Here is a 20,539-nt window from a genome sequence, read left to right on the forward strand (position 1 = left end):
TAATATGGTCTTCTTTGAAAGCAAAGAAATTGTATCACATATTGCAATGGTAATAATGGCAATGATATAAATTAACTGAAGTCCTATTATGTTGTTCTAAGGACCAAGGTAGATAATGAGATGAGTTTACCACTTATGAGTGGTTAGTATCATTTTGAAAACTGCATCTTGAAAATAGTTCTGAGATAGCTCATGGGGTACTGGGCGATGTTCAATAAATCAGTTGACTGTGTTCCAGGCTGTATGGTACATGTTAGGGATACAAGAAGAAAGAATGAAATAATCTCTACTCACAGAGCAGCTACTTTCCATTGAAAGAGACAAGTCCATGTATATATATATATATATATATATATAATATATATATATATATATATATATATATATATATATCTTATAAATGCATGCACAGTATTTAAATGCAAGGCATTATAGGAAAGAGATTACTAGCATTTTGTTGATGAAAGAAAAGCTTCATTCAGAAGATGGAAGATAGTTGTTGCATTTTAAAGTCAGGAAGGCACTCTGAGGCCAAGGTAAGAAGAAAGGTCATTTCAGGCATGGGTAAAAGGTAGTGCAAAGTCACAGAGAAGCGAGAAGTGTCCATGTGACAGATGGAGAGGACACTTTATGTTGCAGCAGAGTATAGGAGAGAGAATAATTTCCAGTGGAACCTGAAATGTATGGTTTGTATCAGGTTGTGTAGGGCCATCTAGAAGCTAAATAGAAATGTTTATATTTAACCAATAGGAAGTCATTTGAGTTTATTGAGTAGGGCAAGTAAGCCTTAAGGAAAATTACTTTGACAGTAGAGCATAGGATAGACTGAACTGGGGAGAAACTTGAGGCAGGGGTAAATGATTTAGGAAATAGTTGTGATACTAATGTAGATGTGAGGAGATGAAGGATTGAACTAAAATAGTAGCTTTGCGAGTAGAGAGAAGGCCTCATATTCAAGAGGTATTATGAAAGTAGATTCAGGAAGATTTGGAAACATAATATTGGGAAACCCAAAGAGGTATGAGTATCCAGAAGGTGAGGTGGTGGTCAACAATATAAATATTGGTACTGAGAAAAGACTGAAAAAGATTTGTCAATTAAGATATTGATAACTTTGGGGAGAACAGTTTTGGTTTACTGAAGAAGTTGAAAGCTAGATCACAAATGAGTGACTAGTGAGAGGGGACAAACAAGAGGCATCTAGAGTGTAGAAGACATTTTCAAATAGTTTGACAAAGGAAAGAGAGATACAGGACAATAAGTTGAAGGCATTTTTGAAAGCAAAACCTACATAGGGGAATTTCTTCAAACTACTTGGCTAGCTCTCTAAAGACCACAAAATTTAAACATTCATTTTGTCTTTTAGTGATGCTTATTACATATCTGAGAAGGTTTAAAAACGAAATCCAGGGGCAGCTAGGTGGCGCAGTGCATACAGCACCAGCCCTGGAGTCAGGAGTACCTGAATTCAAATCCGGCCTCAGACACTTAACATTTACTAGCTGTGTGACCCTGGGCAAGTCACTTAACCTCAATTGCCTCACTAAGGAAAAAACAAACAAACAAACAAAAAAACTAAATCCTGCCATGAGTCCTAATTTCCTTCTGCAGGAATGGTGGGGTGGGGATGGGGACAGAAAGAAGAAAGAATAAGAGGTCATAAATAATTATTCACTAAAAAATAAATTGTGAATGTATTCGGGCAAAATCATATCACATGGCTATTACTAAGGCATTGAAAAAATTTTATTATATAATCTTAAATTAAGATTTTTTTTCTATGACCAATTTTTTTTTTAAATCCCTTGCAAGGTATCATCAAGTAATTATCAAGTTTTTCTTCTATTTATATATAGGTCATACTTTGCTTAAAGTGATAAAAAAGGAATTACATTCACATGATGTTTTAAAGTTTATACTGTTTTCTTCAGAATGATCCTTCGAGATAAGCAAGAAGCATATAATTATCTATAATATATAGATGAGAAAATGGAGACTCAGTGTATTCATGGCTAGTAAGTATCAGAGCCAAAATTGAAATCTGTGTTTCCTGACTCTGTCAGTGGTTTTTTCACTAAATCTTGAATTAAATCTACTTTATAAAATTTGTTACTTAGTTATCAAGTCTTTATTGAGTGTTCACTATGTACTCAGTACTGTATATAAAGCATGGTTACTGTTCTTGAGCAGTCTAATTGAGGCCAACACTGCCAAGGCTAACACATTTATGTGAAGAAATTAGAGAGCAAATACATCCCAGACTATAGGCTATCAACTACATTGCAAATAGATTGCCTGTTTGCAGGAAAATAGATCAGTATCCCTGGAGTAGTTTAGGAAACCTTCATAAATGACATTGAATTTGAACATAATCATGAAGGATGAGCAGAAACTCAACGGATAACAGAGGACAAAAACTGGCAAAGAAAACTGCCCAACAGGACCACATGAGAAGGAAAATGGAGGCATAATTATTTCTCTATATATGCAGCTGATACAATTTCAGTTCATACTGAGGATGCATGGTGACTACATTTGTTATTTGGGATGGAAAAATATCTGGAGCAACTAGGTGGTACAATGCATAGAGTGTTGGGCCTAGAGTCAAGAAGACTCTTCTATGTAAGGCCTTAAACACTTACTGGCTGTGTGATCTTATGCAAGTCACCTTAAATCTGTTTGCCTCAGTTTCCTTATCTGTAAAAGGACCTGGAGAAGGAAATAGCAAACCACTCCATTATCTTTGCCAGGAAAATCCCAAATGGGGTTAAGATGAGTTGGGCATGACTGAATGAGTAAACAACAACAGAAGCCACCACTAACAACAATAACATGAGGCAATATAGCTAAACAGAAGAGACTATACATTATGATAAAGTCAAAAGGAGATCAAAGGTGACAAGACAGTGTATAAGGAAGATTAATCTGATAATACTTTACAAGATAAATTAGAAAGAGGGGAAATAGGAGTTGAAAGATCAAGTAGAATCTTTTATAATAATAAAATTGTGAGGTGATGAGCACCTGAACTAAGGAGATGATGGTAAAAATATCAAATAAGGATGACCTGAGAAATATTTCACAGAAGTATAGGGCTAGATATCCAAAAAATCTCTATCTATGGTATTTCATCAGAGTATGGACCTTGGAATCTCAAAAACTATATCAGTGGAGCATGAGCTCTGAGAAGTCCTATGAGTTGGAGAAATCTTACATATAGACCTAGCAACAGGCAGGACTGGATAAGAAAGAGCAAAGAGTAAAAGATGAACCCAAAGTTGCTAGCCTGAATAACTTGGGGGATCATGTTGCTATAATGGAAATATCCTGGTTTTGGAATCAGAGGACCTGGGTTCAAATCTTACATTTGATATTTACTACCTTTGTGATATTGGACAAATCACTTAAATTCTGTGGGCTTCAGTTTCTTTATCTCTAAAATAAGGTGGTTAGGCTAGATGGGCACTAAAACTCCTTCCTAGATCCATGATCAATAGAAATAAGAAAGTTGAATGTAGCAGAGTAGAGGTAAGTCTTTTAGGGACTGGCATGATTGATATAATATGATATGTTTGTGTTCTGTGGTGTTATGTATTATATGACATGACATGATAATATAACATAACATATTATACAGATATATGGCATTGTGGAGAGAGATCTTGTTTTGAAACCAGGAAGACCTGGGTTTAAATCATGTCTCAGTTTTGACACTACCCATATGATTGCTGAGTCAGTCACTTTATCTCTCAGTGCCATGTATAACTTTCTATTCCCTCCTTCATCTTCTCTGCAGAGAAAAGCAAAATACTTCCTCTATTTTGGAGTGCCCTATACCAGTGAAATCACAAGTCCAGTCCCTTATCTTTTATATGTGCATCAATATATCTAAACAGAAATAAACACTCACATAGTTGAACACACTTCATCAGTCCATTAGATCTGTAATTGCTAATGGAGTTTCTATGAAGATGTCTCCAGTGGAGCTTTCACCTTTTAGGGAAAGGAAGAGAAAAATTAAGGAACAAAGTAGACCAACTGAGGAGGGATGGTCCTACAGGTAGGAAGAAAAACAGAAGAGAATTGTGGGGAAAAAAAAGAAGAGAATTGTGTCATGGAACAGGGAAATAATATACAGAATAAAGAGGTAGCCATCTGTAGGATAATGGTGGGGAGAGAGAAAAGAAATCTACGTGATACTTTCATTATATATTTAGAGGGAATAGAAAGTTATACATGGTAGATTTGTAGTTTCACGTGCAATCATCTTTTTATTGTACTATGTTATGGAGATGCTTGTTTTCTTCCGTGAATTGAAGCTAATTTGTTTAAAGAGGTGGTCAATGGTGTCAGATGTTTCAACAAGGTCAAAGAGCATGAAAACAGAAAAAATGTAGAATATGGCAATTTACAGGTCACTATTAACCTTAAAAAAAGAAGTTTTGGTTTATCAAGGGGTCAAAGAATAAACAAACAAATGAAGTAGTGTTTGCAGTAACTGCAGATTGCTATAGGAATTTAACAATGAAATTAATTATATTAATAACTTGAATAAAGAAGAAGGTCACAAATAAGTACTGGCAGTTTTTCTTTTTACTCTTTTGGGGAAAGAGGTATTTTTTTTAATTTTAGAATTTTTGTTGTTCAGTTTTTTTACAATGGTGACTGACTCTTTGTGTGACCCCATTTACTGGACTGTTTTGCCATTTCTTTTGTCAGCTCATTGATGAGGAAACTGAAGCAAACAGGATTAAGTGATTTGCTCAGGGTTGCACAGTTAGTATATGTCTGAAGCTATATTTGAACTTACAAAGAATTCCTGACTCCAGGCCTGGCACTCTATCTGCTATATCACCTACCTGCCCAATTTTAGAAGAGAATAAATATATACTTGTGTATAGGTAGAGAAGGAGTCAGTAGCAGGAGACATATTGAATAAGAGAAAGAAAAAAAATGTAATCATTGACAGGGTAGAAAATGGCCCTAGAGGAAGTGGGAGAAGATGGGATGAGGATTGAAAAAAAAAAAAAGACTAATTTTCAACATTAGCCTGAGGCCCTTTCTAAAGTTAAATGAAAATACCAGAAAACAATTGACAAAGAAATGTATTTTGGTTTTCAAAACTGTTTTTTTTTTTCTTAATCGACTTTGTAAACCAAATCATCTCTACCCTTGTTTGGGAAGTGGGATATTTTCTGGCATTTTGATTTATATTCAATATTAAATAGTCTTCTGGGCTTCCAGGTACTAACCTATTGTTAAACATATATAAAGAAACTACAAAATTATTTTCAGTTTTATTTAGTGCCTTGAAATTTATCTCCTAACAGTACTACTAGATAATATGAAGTGGACATATGGTTCTATTACTTAAATGATCTCTAACTACTTACAAAACCATGAGAGCAAAGCTGTTTTTAGCATCTTTGTTAGATTTATTATGCATAGGCCTTTTTTACTGTAGAAAAAGTATGAGAAATTTAAAAAAATTCAGCATGCACTTGAAATAAATCATTTAAATAATTTAAATACATTTAAATGTAATTTAAAAGGCAGTCTATTTTTTTAAACATCAAAGTTCTCATTTTATCAATTTGATTTAAATGGCATTAACAGACTCAGTAAAAGAAGGAAGCAGGGCCAACCCCTCAATCATTTGCTAAAGTAACTAATCCTAATTATTCAGGGCTAATGGGGAAAACCTAGACTGTGGATTATCAGTAATTCATTAACTATGCAAATTAGATGTTGATTCATAGACTATATTCAAATTTACATATAAAATATCTAAACTGAAAGCATTTATTAATAGTGTAATTAGCACATTTGCAAATTATTTTTAAAATACATAGAGGGGAGGAAGTAGATAATCCTGATCCAGCCAAAAGCATTCTGCTTCATTTATCTAGTATTTAAAAAGGTATTTAATAAGGGTGTTTTTTTTAATAAGTGCAAATAGACATGAACCTGTTTGTAGTGTGTAGTGAGATGGAATATCTTTTCAAATTCATCTCTGAAAGTCACTAAGTTTGTACCCCTTCTTCTCTGCTCCTTTAACGATAATAGATTAATTACAGATTTTGGTTTATACTTGCAAAATACTTTATACATATTTCACTTCTCACAGTAGCACAGTAAAATGGAGAGTAAGTACTAATTTTTTTTTTAATTTTGATTTCTAAATTCTCTCCCTTTCTCCCCTACTATCCCCTCCTCATTGAGAATATTGGCAAGTTGATATAGATTATACATGGCTAATGTAGCAAAACACATTTCCATATAAGTCATGCTGTAAAAGAAAAGAGAGACCAAAACCCAAGAAAAATAAAGTAAATAAAAAGTATCATCAATTTTCATTCAGACTCCACCAGTTTTTTCTCTAAAGCACTTTTCATTATAAGTCCTTCAGAATTCTCTTGGATAATTTTACTGCTGAGAATAGCTAAGTTATTCATAGTAGATCATCAAATGGTGTGGGTCAAAAGTCATGAATATTTAATAACTCCTTTTTAAAAACATACAATACCATAGCATCATATACAGTATACATAGGGAATTAATTCACATCACATGTTAAAAATCAAATCTCATATATGGCTAAAAATAAAGAAAAATGATTTTCAAAAAGTTATTAAAACAAGAGATTCCATCATGACTGTTGGCCCACCCTATGCAATATTGCTGTTACTATATACAATGTTCTCCTGGTTCTGGTTATTTAACTTTGCATTAGTTCATGTAAGTCATTATATGTTTTTCTAAGAGCATTCTGCTGGTCATTTTGTATAGCACAATAGTATTCCATCACAATCATATACAACAGCTTGTTCAGCCAGTCTCCAATTGATGGACATCTCAATTTCCATTTCTTTGCCACCACTAAAAGAGCTGCTATAAATATATTTGTACATATAGGTCCTTTTATTCAGAATAAACTGGATATCATTTCAGAATAGAAGCATTATTAGCATAGGGAGGACTCAGGAAATACTTGAGACAAAGTGGAATTTTATTTTTTTATTTTTTTTAAAGGTGAAAATAATATGCTTCAGACTGCATTCAGACTCCATAGTTCTTTTTCTGAATGTGGAAAGCATTTCCACCATGAGTCTTTTGATGTTGTCTTGGATCATTTTATTGCTAAGAAGAATTAAGCCTATCACAGTTGATCATCACACAATGTTGTTGATACTGTGTACAATGGTCTCTTGCTTCTTCTCTTTTCACTCAGCATCAATTCATATGTCTTTCCAAGTGTTTCTGAAATCCACCCACTTATAATTTCTGACAGCAAAATAGCATTCCATTACATTCATGTACCACAACTTGTTTAGCCATTCCCTAAATGATGGGCATCCCCTCAATTTCTAATTCTATGCCACCATAAAAAGAGCAGCTATAAATAGTTTTTTACATGTAGGTCATGTTCCCATTTTATGATCTCTTTGGGATATAGACTTAGTAGTGGTATTACCAGGTAAAAGTGTATAGACAGTTTTATAGTCTTTTGGGCATGGTTCTAAATTGCTCTCCCAATTGGTTGGATCAGTTCACAGCTCCACCAACAGTGCATTAGTGTTCTAATTTTCCCACAACTTCTCCAACATTTATTATTTTCCTTTTTTGTCATATTAGCCAGTTGTATAGGTGTGAGGTGGTACCTTGGAGTAGTTTTAATTTGCATTTCTCTAATCAGTCATGATTAGGAAAATTTTTTCATAGTTACATACCTAGCTGAGAACTGAAGAAAGCCAAGGGAACCATGAAGTGGACATGAGAATGGAGAGCACAAATGCACAAAAGTAGGTAAATGAAGCACCTTGTACAAGGAACAGGAAAGAGGCCAGTGTTACTGGATTATAAAGTATTAACAAGGGAGTGAGATGGAAGAAGACTAAAAAGAAATAAAGGAAATGGATTATGAAGAATTTTAAAAGCCCAACAGAGCATTTTATGTGGTGACATTTTACTGGAGGTGACAGGGAGCCACGGAAGTTTATTGAATAGGGGCATGAGCTTTAGGAAAATCACTTTGACATCTGAGTGGAGAAAGGACTGGAGGGAAGAGAGAATTAAGTAGAAACAAAACAGTGAGCTTGAGGTGATGAAGGGCTGTGCTAAGGAGGTAGCAGCGCTAAATGAGAAAAGCAGAAATAAATGAGAGATGTGACAAATCTACAACTACCAAGACTTGATAAGATACTATATTTGGAGTCTCGTATGAAATCTAAGTTGGAAGTTTGGGTACCTAGGAGGATAGTGATGCCTATATAGTAATGGAAAATTTAGGAAAGAAGGGAGGTTTTGGGTGGAAAGATAATGTGTTCAGTTCCAGATATATTGTTTTTGAGATGTGTCCAAGAGATCTAGTTCAAAATGTCCAAAAGGCAGTTAGAGATGCAAGACTAGAGGTCAGGAGAGAGGTTAGGGCTGGGAAATAGATGGGAGAATCATCTGAATAGAAATGATAGTTACATCCTTGGGAGTTGATGAAATCACCAAGCCAAACAGGATAGAGGGAAAATAAAAGCCCCAGAGCAGATCCTTTAGCAACACAATTAGTGGGGACGGTGAGGATGAAGATAAAACAAAGGAGACTGAAAAGAAGACACGTTGGAAGAGAGCAAGGAGAGAACAGTGTAATGGAAACCTAGAGAAAAGAGAGTATCAAAGAAGGATGGATGATTAACATTGTCAGAAAGCTACAACGAGGTTAAGAAGGTGAAGAAAAGGTTACTTAACACTTAAAATCACTGGTAACTTTGAAGAGAATAGTTTCATTTGAATGATGAGATCAGACAACATACTGCAGAGAGGAAAGTAGAGGTTGAGTAACCAAAAAAAGGGAAAAAAGAAGAAAGGAACAAAGGAGAAAATGAAGAAAAGAATGGAAAGAAAGAAGAAAGAAGAGAAAACAAATGAAAAGAAAGGAAAAGAGAACGAATAAAGAAAGGATTAAGAGGGTACCATGGGAAAATAGGAATTATATGAAACCTAGGATAGAAATAGAGATGAGAGCTAAATCTTTCTTGATATGAAGAACTCTCATGAGGACTCTCCTCTTTGGCAGATCATTGCTTTCAATTTTTTTTAAACTGGGAAGAAACTCATTTATGGTGGGATAGTAGTAATCAAAGTAAGAGTAGGAATGATGATGGTGATGATGATGATGATAATTAGAAGAGGAAGAAACATAGGAGGAGGAGGAAAAGAAAGTGGTGGTGGTGGTAGTAGTAGTAGTAGTAGTAGTAGTAGTAGTAGTAGTAGTAGTTAATAGCAAGGCATTTTCTCCTTTTGATTATGGCAAAAGTAGAAATTATGAAGTGGTCTTGAAAAATGGGAAAGGACATTTATTTTATTTAGGACAAAATCAATAAAGCTTTTTCTCCAATTATCACTCAGATATAGTATTGTCTCTTCCACTTCTATTCCCTTCCTTTGCCTTTAAAAATTCATATAAGTGTCCTTGGTTCTGTGACATATGCTTTTAGCGTGGGTGTTTATTTTTCTTCTGATTAAAGATAAAAGAAATATGATATGGTATGTCCCTGTATATAAGCAGGCATATGGGAAGTGTTAACTGATTTTAGGTGGCGTTAAATGTAGAATCTGATTTAGGTATGCTCATAAAGAGATGAGTACAGGTTCACAGCTGGAAGTTAGAGAGATTCATATTCACTAAAATGTGAACCATGAGACTTTTATTAGATTTTAAAACAATGCATACCAAAATTGGCTAAGATTCTTTACTCTTCTTTGGGTTTCTCCTAGAAGCTGAAAACCTTATGGGACTTTAATAATTTTTGGGAATATTTCCTTCATGAGAAAAATCATTTAGTTGATACATGCACTGAAATACAGCCCCATAATCACAGAGATGGAAGTGAGCTTAGAGAATAACTAGTCCAATCTACAAGTGAATAATAATACTTTCACCAGTGCACCTCAAGTCAGTGGATTATAATGGGAAAAGCCATGTCCTAGGCATTCTCTTTCATGAATTGGTTATACACCTATCTGACCTCTACTTCTAAGTTTTCTTTGCCAGATATCCATGAAGGTCACTCCCCCTAATTATAGGTATCCCACAGGGCTCTATTCCTGGGCCTTCTTTTCTCCCTCTACAATAGTTCACTTAATCATCTCATCAGTTCCCATGGATTTCATTAGTTTCTATGCTGATGATTTTCAAATCTACCTACCATACTATCATCTTTCTGTCTTTCAGACATCTTGAATTGGATTTCCAATAGATGTCTTAAACTAATATGATAAATTGAACTCAATATATTTTCTTTTTTTTTAAGGAATTGTTTTCTTCAGTCAATTTTTGTGCTTCCTTTTCAAGCTGTTGATACTTTTTTCAGGATTTTCTTGTGTAACTTTCATTTCTATCATTTCTTTTCTCATTTTTTTCTACCTCTCGCATTTGATTTTTAAAATCCTTTTAGAGCTCTTCCATGAAGGCTTTTTTGTCTTGAGACCAATTCATTTTCCCCTAGAAGCTTCACACATAGGCATTTTGAGAGTATTGCCCTCATCTGAATTTGTGTTTTGGACTTCCCTTATCAATACAGAAGCTCTCAATGGTAAGGGCCTTTTCTATTTCTTCCTCATATTGTGTCTTTTTTTTTTATTTTAAACTTGAGGTCTGCTCCTGAGACACAGGGGCTACTATTGCAAGCTTCTTGTGCTGAGTGATAGGTCACTGGCTTTGTGTTCTGAGGCCACTATGGCTTGTGGATTCCTCACTACCCTGGGCTTGCTCCCTGTGCTGGGATGGCTTGGCCTAGTCACATCTGTCCTGTGGATGGTTCTCTAGCTGGCAGTTTGCCCTCTCAGCTGGTGCTGGTGGTTCTCACAACTGGCCTGCTGCACCACCAGCCTGCTGAACCAGACCAAGGTGCCTCAGTGTTGCTGTGTTTTGGCCAAGAGCCTCTTGCTCACTTGCCCAGATCCCCTCTGCAATGCACTGCCCTAAGCTCTGCTGCACTCCCCTGAGCTGTGCTGCACTCCCCTTTTGCCTAAATGAAATTGACCTTTCCTGAAGTCTTCTAAATTATCTCAAGTTGGAAGTTTGTGTCTCTCTGTCTTTTTGTAGGTTCTGTAGTTTCAGAATCCATTTAGGGGCTTGATCTAATGTGATTTCTGAGAGAAACTCATGAGAGCTCAGTCAACTTCATGGCTTCTCTCCATCATCTTGGTTCTGCCCTCCCACTCAATACCTTTACCCTTAAACCCTCCCCCCACCCTAACTTACCTATTACTGTCAAGGGTACCACCATCCTCCCAGTGCCCCACGTTTAGAACCTAGGTATCATATTTGACTCCTCACTATCTTTCACTTCTCACACCTAGTCTGTTGCCAAGGCCTATCAATTTTACCTTTGTCACATTTCTCAAAAATACTTCCTTTTCTCCTCTAATTCTTCCACCACCTTGATGCAGACCCTCATCACCTCATGCTTAGGCTAGTACAATATAACCTGCTGGTGTGTCTGCCTGCCCTAAGTCTCTCCCTGCTCCAATTCATCTAACATTCAGGCACCAAAGTTTTTTTCCTAAAGCACAGGTCTGACCTGCAATAAGCTCTGATGACTCTCTATCACTGTGTGTATCAAATACAAAATGTTCCATATGGTAATGAAAGTCCTTCCTACTTCCTGTCTCCCACCTTTCCAACCTTCTTATACTTTATATGCTACCATATACACTTTGATCCAGTGACACTAACTTGCATAAGGTATCCCATCTCTCATATTCAGGAATTTTTCACTGACTGTCCTCCAAGCCTGAAAGGCTCTCCTTCTTCATCTCCACTTCCTGCCTTCCCTGGCTTACTTCAAATCCCAACTAATATCCCATCTTCTGCTACAGTTCTTCTTGATCCCTCTCCATGCTAATCCTATCCCTCAAATGTTACATCTAATTTATCCTGTAAAGAGCATGTTTGTACAAAGTTATTTAAATAGGTTGTGATTTCTCTCTGAAAATTTTTCCTGATTTTGCTGTAAGTAGCTCGTTTTAACATATTTGTTCTCTTGTTCTCTCCCCCAATAGATTACGAGCTCCTTTAGGGCAGGGACTGTCTTTTGCTTCTTTTTGTATCCCAAGTACTTATTACAGTATCTGGCACATAGTAGGTGCCTAATAAATGTTTATTGACTGAATGACTTGCTGACACCAGTACTCGAGTTTCAATTCTACCTCTTCCATTAGTTAACCTAGAGAACTCAGGAAAGTCACCTGGACCTCAGTTTCCTCATTTGTAAAATGAAAGTAATGGTTGAGTTAGCTTCAAATTATAAAGTCTCACGAAGTTTTAATGTGGTTATAACTTGAAAATTTAATAGAATTAGCCTCTTTTTTGAAAACAATTTAAATGGGGATCATCACATATGCTATTATCAATTGCTACAGGAAATATATTTGTGTTCATTTATTTATATTGCTTATTTATAAAGATAACTTTATTTAAAAAGAAAAAAACAAATTTTGAAGCTGGTAAAGTTTTTTTTTATTTTATTTTTTTTTTCTTCTAGCTCCTCTATCCCTGTGTTTCTATCTTTGGACACAATCATTCTCATTCAGATCCAGTCCTCTCTTAGGCATCCAGAGTTCCTGACTGCCCTCTGCTTGCCCAGCATTCATTCAACTTTAATTTGCCCTCTTTGGGTTCTCTTGATGAATAATTTATGCTTCAGTGACTCACTGCCTGATTGCTGGCTCCATAAAATAAACTACCAGCCATGTCCCACTTACTCATTGGCTTCTTAAGTGACCACTAAGCTTTGGTAATGATGGGTAATGGTATGATGTGTTATTACCCCCCCCCCAACACACACACACACACACACACACACACACACACACACACACACACACACAAAGTTTACATTTTAGCAAGGGTATTCAGTACCCTCTAGGACAGCTAGCTGGTGCAGTGGATAGAGTGCTGGGCCTGGAGTCAGGAAAACTCATTTCCATGAGTTCATATCTGGCCTCAGACACTTACTAGTTGTGTGACCCCAGACAAATCACTTAACTCTACCTCAGTTTCCCTCCCCCTGGGGAAGACTCTGTAGACTTTCTTTACCATGCTACAGAAGACTCTTCAGCCTTGAAGTTCATTCCACCACTGTAATTTTCACATATGCTGTGCCTCTGTAGCCCCTTCCTCTGACTGAGTGATTCTTCCTAAAATTTCTAGTTGCCAGATAGCTTCCTTATCTATAGATCTGACCAATGCATTTCTCTGATCAAAACCTTTCAATGATTCACTATTGTATTCTTAGCCTAGCAACAGTTGGCCACCACTTGACATTTTTTTCCCTATAAAAATTAATGTTTTATTGATAAGCATTCTACTTTTGAGGTTTTATCTTATATCACCACCTTCTGCGTCCTCAATGCTTCAGTGAAATAGGACTGTTCACACTAATCTATAAATGTTAGATACTCTCCTGACTCCTTGATTTTGGCCATATTAATAATCATGACTCAAATCATCTCTTCTCCAACTCTTGAATTCAGAGCTAACAATTAAAGCTCAATTATTATTCCCATTTCTAAGAAGTTTTGTACAGTTTCCTAAGTCAATAATAATCTCCTCTATGATATTACGTAAGACTTTCATTTTACCATTAGGATTCATTGATTATACATATATACATGTGTGTGCTAATTTGTCTTTTACTATGTACATATACATGAATCTATTATCTATCATCTATATATGTATATACAGACTCATGTATCTCTGTAAATAGAGGTGTTTAACTATGTACACAAATGTGTCTATATATGCATGCATGTATACATATATGTACATATATGAGCTGTGTCTTCTGATTATAAATTTCATATTCTGTGAGGACAGGGAATATATTTTATCTTTATGTGTGTAATATGATGAGATTCCTCAAGATCTGGAGTACTAGAAACTTGCTAAATGCTATTTTAACTGATAATTAATAGTAATATCTCTAGGTTCAATTAAATTTGACCCTAGATCATATCTTTTTTCTAGAGAAAAGTCCTGAAAATTATCATTGATGCAAACTTTTCCAGGGTGCACATTGCTAAATCGTCATTGCATATGTTAAAATAACCAGTGAAGGTAGAGCTGTTGAGTTGTGACACCAGACAAGCAATAACCTATTGTCAGTAGACATTCTGGGAGCAGCAGATAAATGGAAGAAAAGCCTGGGTTTTTAGGCTGCCTGATTTTACTACAGTGGTTGAACTGTGTTTTTGAGGGATGGAAAGCCACATGAAACCTCACTGAGATTTTGCAACTCTGGGAAATATAGTTATCTGTATATCCTTCCTCGTTCCCCTACTGTGTCTGTGTTTTTATTTCCCTCTATCTTTCAAAAGAAGCATTTTTTTACCTTTTTGTGTGTTGTATGGTAGAGATTTTAGTAGTATATTTACGACTATGCACCTTTTCTCTGAATTTCGTTTGTTGCCTTTTAATTAAAAGGAATGTTAAATTTTGATTAGAAATTATTGAAAATAAAGTGTTTTTTTTTTCCATTAGATTCCATGGATCCCTTTGAATCTATGTACAGTTACTTTTTTCTGAGAATCCCACATTAAGGTTTAGGTTTAGGTAAAGTCTTATGTATTGTGCTCTCCTGGAATTTTTCAGAAGTCTTAGAATACATCAGAAAATTGTGAAATAATGAGATCACATAAAAAAAATCAGAGATATCACTCAAAACACCTTCTGAAGCTTTCCTTAGTCTTGTGAATGCATCCATATCAGTAGTCAAAAGACCATATAACAAAATTCTAAGAGTATTCAGATACTCTTAAAACAATAGTATCATAAGTTCTCTATTTTTTCCCATAGAACCAAATAGTTTTCCTTTCCAGATTAATATTTTTACTATTAGGGCCAACAAATTCAACACTGTATAGTTATTGGTTGGCCCTGGATATTACATGCGAGGTAGGTATGAAAAGCAATGGTTAAGGGATCCAACTATGAAACTTCAGTGAACTGAAAAGAATGTTTTATGTGTGTCCCATTAGTACAAGGTAACATTTTCCAAAGGGGTGTATCTTTCATGTATTGTCCTAACTGGTAAGCCCATGTAACAGTGAAAAAGATTTGTTTCATTTTATGTCTGGAATGTGAACCTGTGACTTCTCAAGTGTTTGTATTCATAATCACGAGGGACTGGATAAAGTTAAACTGTTTACTTCCTATATGGGAAGATGATTCATGTAACTCTTAAGAACTTCATCATTATTAGGACAGTTAAAAGAAGTGTACATATAGACAAAGAACATGAGTGTTGATTATGTTGGAATAATCTAAAAAAAATAAAGAGGTGAGCAAGAGTGATGCTTTGAGAAAAGGAAGGAAGACAGAGAAGTAGAATAGGGAAAATGTTCTCACATAAAAGAGGCTTGCAAAAAAAGCTTTTATACTGGAGGGAAAAATATGGAGGGAAGGGGGAATGTTTGAATCTCACTATCATCAGAATTGATTAATAGACGGGAAATACACCCAAAAAAGATTTGTGTATAGAAATATATTTTACCCAATAGGGCAATAGAAAGGCAAGGGGATAAGAAAGGTTGTAGGAGTATAATGAAAGGTAGGGCAGATTAAGGGAGGCAGTAGTTAGAAGCAAAATAGATTTATGAGGCAGAATAAAAAGAGAAAGAAGAATAAATGAAAGAAAATGGGATGAAGGGAAATATACAGTTAACAATCATAACTGTGAATGTGAATGAGATGAACTCATCCACAAAACAGAAGTGGATAGCAGAATGGATTAGAAACCAGAATCTAACAATATGTTGTTTACAAGAGTAACACTTGAAACAGAAGAACACATGAAAAGTTAAAGTAAAGGGCAGGAGCAGAATCTAATATGTTTCTTCTAAAGTAAAAAAAGGCTGAAGTAGTGATCATGATCTCAAACAAAGCAAGAGCAAAAACTTACCTATTTAAAAGAGAAAATTAGAGAAACTACATTTTGCTAAAAGGGATCATAGATAATGCAGTACTATAAAATATAAGAAATTTCTCTGATAAAGGCCTCACTTCTCAAATATATAGAGAACTGAAACAAATTTGTCAAAACAGGAGCCATTACCCAAATGATAAATGGTCAAAGTATATGAACAGGCAGTTATCAGGAGAAATCAAACCTATCTATCTATATTCAGATGAAAAAGTGCTCTAAGTCACTAATTGATTAGAGAAATACAAATTAAAATAACTGAAGCATCATCTCACACCTACCAAAAATGACATATGTTGGAGGGGATGAGGGAAAGTAGTTACACTAATAAACTGTAGGTGGAGTAATAGACTGTACAATTATTCTGTAGAACAATTTGCATCTATGTCAAAAGAGACATTATACTGTGTATATACCCTTTGACCTGCAAAGAAAAAGGGGTGTGTGTGTGTGTGTGTGTGTGTGTGTGTGTATTCAAAATATTTATAGCAGCTCTTGTTATAGTAGCAAAGAACTGAAAATTGAGGGAATGTTTATCACTTGGAGGATGGCTGAACAAGTTGTGGCATATGATTGTGATGTACAACTGTAGTATAAGAAATTACAAGGAGGGTCAGAAAAAATACATGATAAGTTCTATATGAACTGATGCAAAGAGAACTGAGAACTAGTAAAACATTGTACACAGTAAGAGCAATGTTATATTGATGACCAACCATGAAAGACTTGGCTACTTTGACCAATACAATAATCCAGGACAATTCCAAAGGACTCACGATGACAAAAAGTCATGAATTTTGAGTGCAAATTGAAGTATAAATTTCTCACTTTTCTTTTCCTTTTTTTCAATATGGATAACATTAAAATGTTTCTCATGATATGAAATGTATAATTGATATCATATCACTTGCCTTCTCAGTGGGTAGGGAAGGGATAAGAGGAAGGTATTTTCTTAATGTCCTCTGAAAGTCCCATTTTATTACTAACACACTTCCCTCCTTCTTAGACATTTCTTCTAGACTACCCTTAGAAGATGTATCCTTCACCTACTTTTCCAGTAGTAGATTGTTTTCCTCATGCCCCCCAGCATTCTCCTTTCTCATCATTGACATCACCAACTAACCTCTCCTCTTCTGAAATTCACTGTTAATCTATTTCTCCCTAGTTGCATCACTGTTGTAGCCATCTGTCAGTCTGTATGTTTTACTTTTATATACATAACACTTAGCTCTGTGCCTTGTACCTATAGGAGATGCTTAATAAATGCATGTTGAATTGGATTTAAGGAAAGATACTAATTCAAGAACTTTCACATTTTAAAAAGGTAATAGGGACAAGAGAGTTATTTAGCCAGATTGTACTAAATTGTTTTTGTTTGTTTGTTTCTTTTTCGGGGAAATGAGGGTTAAGTGACTTGCCCAGGGTCACACAAGCTAGTAAGTGTCAAGTGTTTGAGCCTGGATTTAAACTCAGGTCTTCCTGAATCCAGGGCTGGTGTTTTATCTACTGCACCATCTACCTGCCCCATAAATTGTATTTTATGAAGTAAATTTTTTTCTTAAAATAAAACACATGCTTTTTGAACTTCAAAAATAATAATTGAAAAATACTTTAGAGTGAAAGTTAATTTATCTTCTTTTTCCTTTAGGTCCAATAAGCAGCATTTTGGTGAACAAATATGGCAGTCGGCCAGTAATGATAGCAGGAGGTATACTATGTTCTGTGGGAATGATTTCTGCTTCTTTTTGTAATAGTGTAATACAACTTTACCTCTGTGTGGGATTTGTTGGAGGTAAGTCTATTTTTCAAGGTTTCTGTTCACTTAACTTTCATTATATTGTACTTTCTGTTGCCCAAAATGTATTCTCAATTACTATATTTATCACTGGGACTTTTTTATTATAAATAGTTTTAATTGGATTTACTTTTGTTATAGTAGCTCTTTTAGTATAGTCCTTTATAAGAATTTGGGAAGGATCAGTGACTTCATTGGCCCAATGAACTATACCAAGAGGAAGATCATAAGTATCTGTGACTTAGGCGATGTCAATCAATCAGTCACTCTGTCAATCAAGCACAAAAGATTTATTAATTACCTGATATGTTCCAGGTACTATGCTAGGCTATGGGAGATAGAAAGGCAAAGAATGAAACAGTCACTGCTCTCAAGGAACTCGCATTCTTTCAAGGGAGATAACATTTACATAAATAAATATATGCAAAATATATCAAAAATTAACATCAAGTAATTTTCATAGGAAGGCAGTAACATCTGGGCACATCAGGAAAGGCCTCATGTAAAAGGTGATGTTTCAGCTGAGGTTTGAAGGAAACCAGGTATTCAGAGAGATAGAGAATAGGGTACTAGATGTGGAATTGGGAAGAAAATGAGTTTAAATCCTGCCTCTGTGACATAAGTAGCTTTGGAACCTTGGGCATGTCACTCAGCCTCACTATAACTTCTGTTTCCTCATCTGTAAAACAAGGAACTTAATATATGACCTCCAACCCATTTTTCAGGCAGCTGCATGGCACAGGGCCTGTTTGCCTCAGTCTCATCTATAAAATGAGTTGGAAAAGAAAATGGCAAAACACTCCGATATCTTTGCCAAGGAAACACCAATAGTGTCACAGATTCAGACACAACTGAAAACCATTGAACAATAACAAAGACCTGCTTTTCCAAGGCCTAAATTTATAATCCTATGATCTTCTCCTGATATTTAACTGAAAACATTGAGGCTATTTTTCATTGACACCTTCTTTTCCTATCTTAATCATCTCATATAACACAGATGTCATCTCTTACTATAATCTCCTTTACCCATATCACATAGTAGGAAGTGGCCCTCCTTGCCAAAACAAAACTTTCTTCAAGCACAAGTGATCCCATTCCTTCACATCTACTCCAGAAGATTGCTCCCTCCATTCTCTCACTAATTGTCAAACTCTACTTGCTGCTTCCATGCTATCTCCAAACATACCCATCTCTCCCTTCTTCAAAAAATCTTCCATTCCCATTAGCTTGCATCATGTATCTCTCCTCCCTCTCATGACTAAATTCCTCAAGAATACTCTTTACCATCAATGCTTCCACTTCCTTTCTTCTCACTGTCTTCTTAACTCTCTTCAATGGGGATTCCAAGTTTATAATTCAAATGAAAGTATTCTTCCCAAAATCAGCTGTGATATCTTAATTGTCAGATCTAATAGCTTTTTTTTCCTCAATTCTCCTCCTCTTGGCTTTTTTTGCAACCTTTAGCACTGTTCTTTTACTTGATATTCTTTTTGCTATTGGTGTCTGTGACACTGTTCTCTCTTCCTATATATCTGACTGCTCATTCAAAGTCTCTTTTCCTGGCTCCTCATTTTCCTTGTTCCCACTATCTATGTCCCATTATCTGTGTAGGTTTCCTAAGTCTCTGTTCTGGTCATCTTCCCCCTGTGCTACTTCAATTCATGCTCTTATCATATCCCATTGATTCAATTATCTCTATGCAGACAAGTCAAGTCTCTATTTTCCATCCCTAACATCTCTCCTGACATCTGGTCTTGCATCTTTAATTGCTTATTATTTGGCATCTTGAATTGGATGTATTATAGACCTCTCAAATACAGTCTGTCCCAAACTGAACTCTTTATCTTTCCCTCCAAACCTGAACCTCTTCCTAATTTCTCCGTTGTTCTCTAGGGCACCACCATAAACCCAGTAACTCAAGCTTCCATATTATGTGTCACGCTCAACTCTTCATTCTACCTCATCCTCTACATCCAATCTGTTGTGACAGCCTGTTGATTTTATCTTCATTACACCTCTCACATATGACCCCTTCTCTCCTCTGACTTTGCCACCATCTTGGTAGAAGTCCTTATCATTTCATGCTTACATCATTGCAAAAGCTTTCTATTTGTTCTATTTGGTTTCTCTGCCTCATATCACTCAGTCCATCCTCCACTCAACTACCAAAGTGGCTTTTCTAAAGTGTGCATCTGGCCATGCCATCTCTCTATTTATTAGATTCCATTGGCCCCCTATTACTTGAAGTATCACATGTAAGTTCTTTCTTTAAGAGCCCTATTTAACCTGCCCCGCTCCTATCTTTACACACTTCTTATACCTTATTCTTCTCCATATAATCTGCCATTCAGTCACTGGTTTTGTTCTTCTGTACACAAGACATTTCATCTACCACCTTTGTTTTTTGTTGTTTTTGTTGTTGCTGTTTTTCTGGGGGGATTTTGTGGGGCAATGAGGGTTAAGTGACTTGCCCAAGGTCACACAGCTAGTAAGTCTCAAGTGTCTGAGGCCCAGATTTGAACTCAGGTCCTCCTGAATCCAGGGCCGGAGCTCTATCCACTGTGCCATCTGGCTGCCCTCCCACCTTTGTTTATTTTCACCTAGAAGGCTCTCCCTCCTCATCTCTACCTCTTTTGTCCTTTGGTTTCCTTCATGTCTCAGAGAAAATTTTCACCTTTTGTAAGAAGGCTTTCTCAAACTCTGTTCATACTTGTCCCTTCCCCTTGAGATTAACTATACAATTTTCTATGCATATTTA

General features: G+C 35.7%; 1 protein-coding gene across 8 annotated transcripts in view; it reads left to right on the forward strand.

Annotated features, from left to right (window-relative positions):
• Positions 1–20,539, forward strand: part of SLC16A7 (solute carrier family 16 member 7) — a 257,556-nt gene that overhangs the window by 219,808 nt on the left and 17,209 nt on the right. For all 8 annotated transcript variants that reach the window (XM_043966179.1, XM_043966176.1, XM_043966180.1 and 5 more), the window contains one exon: positions 17,632–17,775. In XM_043966179.1, the coding sequence (XP_043822114.1) occupies positions 17,632–17,775 (144 nt within the window). The remainder of the gene's footprint in view (positions 1–17,631; positions 17,776–20,539) is intronic.

This window comes from Dromiciops gliroides, chromosome 5 (assembly GCF_019393635.1).
Source record: "Dromiciops gliroides isolate mDroGli1 chromosome 5, mDroGli1.pri, whole genome shotgun sequence".
NCBI classification, from domain to species: domain Eukaryota; kingdom Metazoa; phylum Chordata; class Mammalia; order Microbiotheria; family Microbiotheriidae; genus Dromiciops; species Dromiciops gliroides.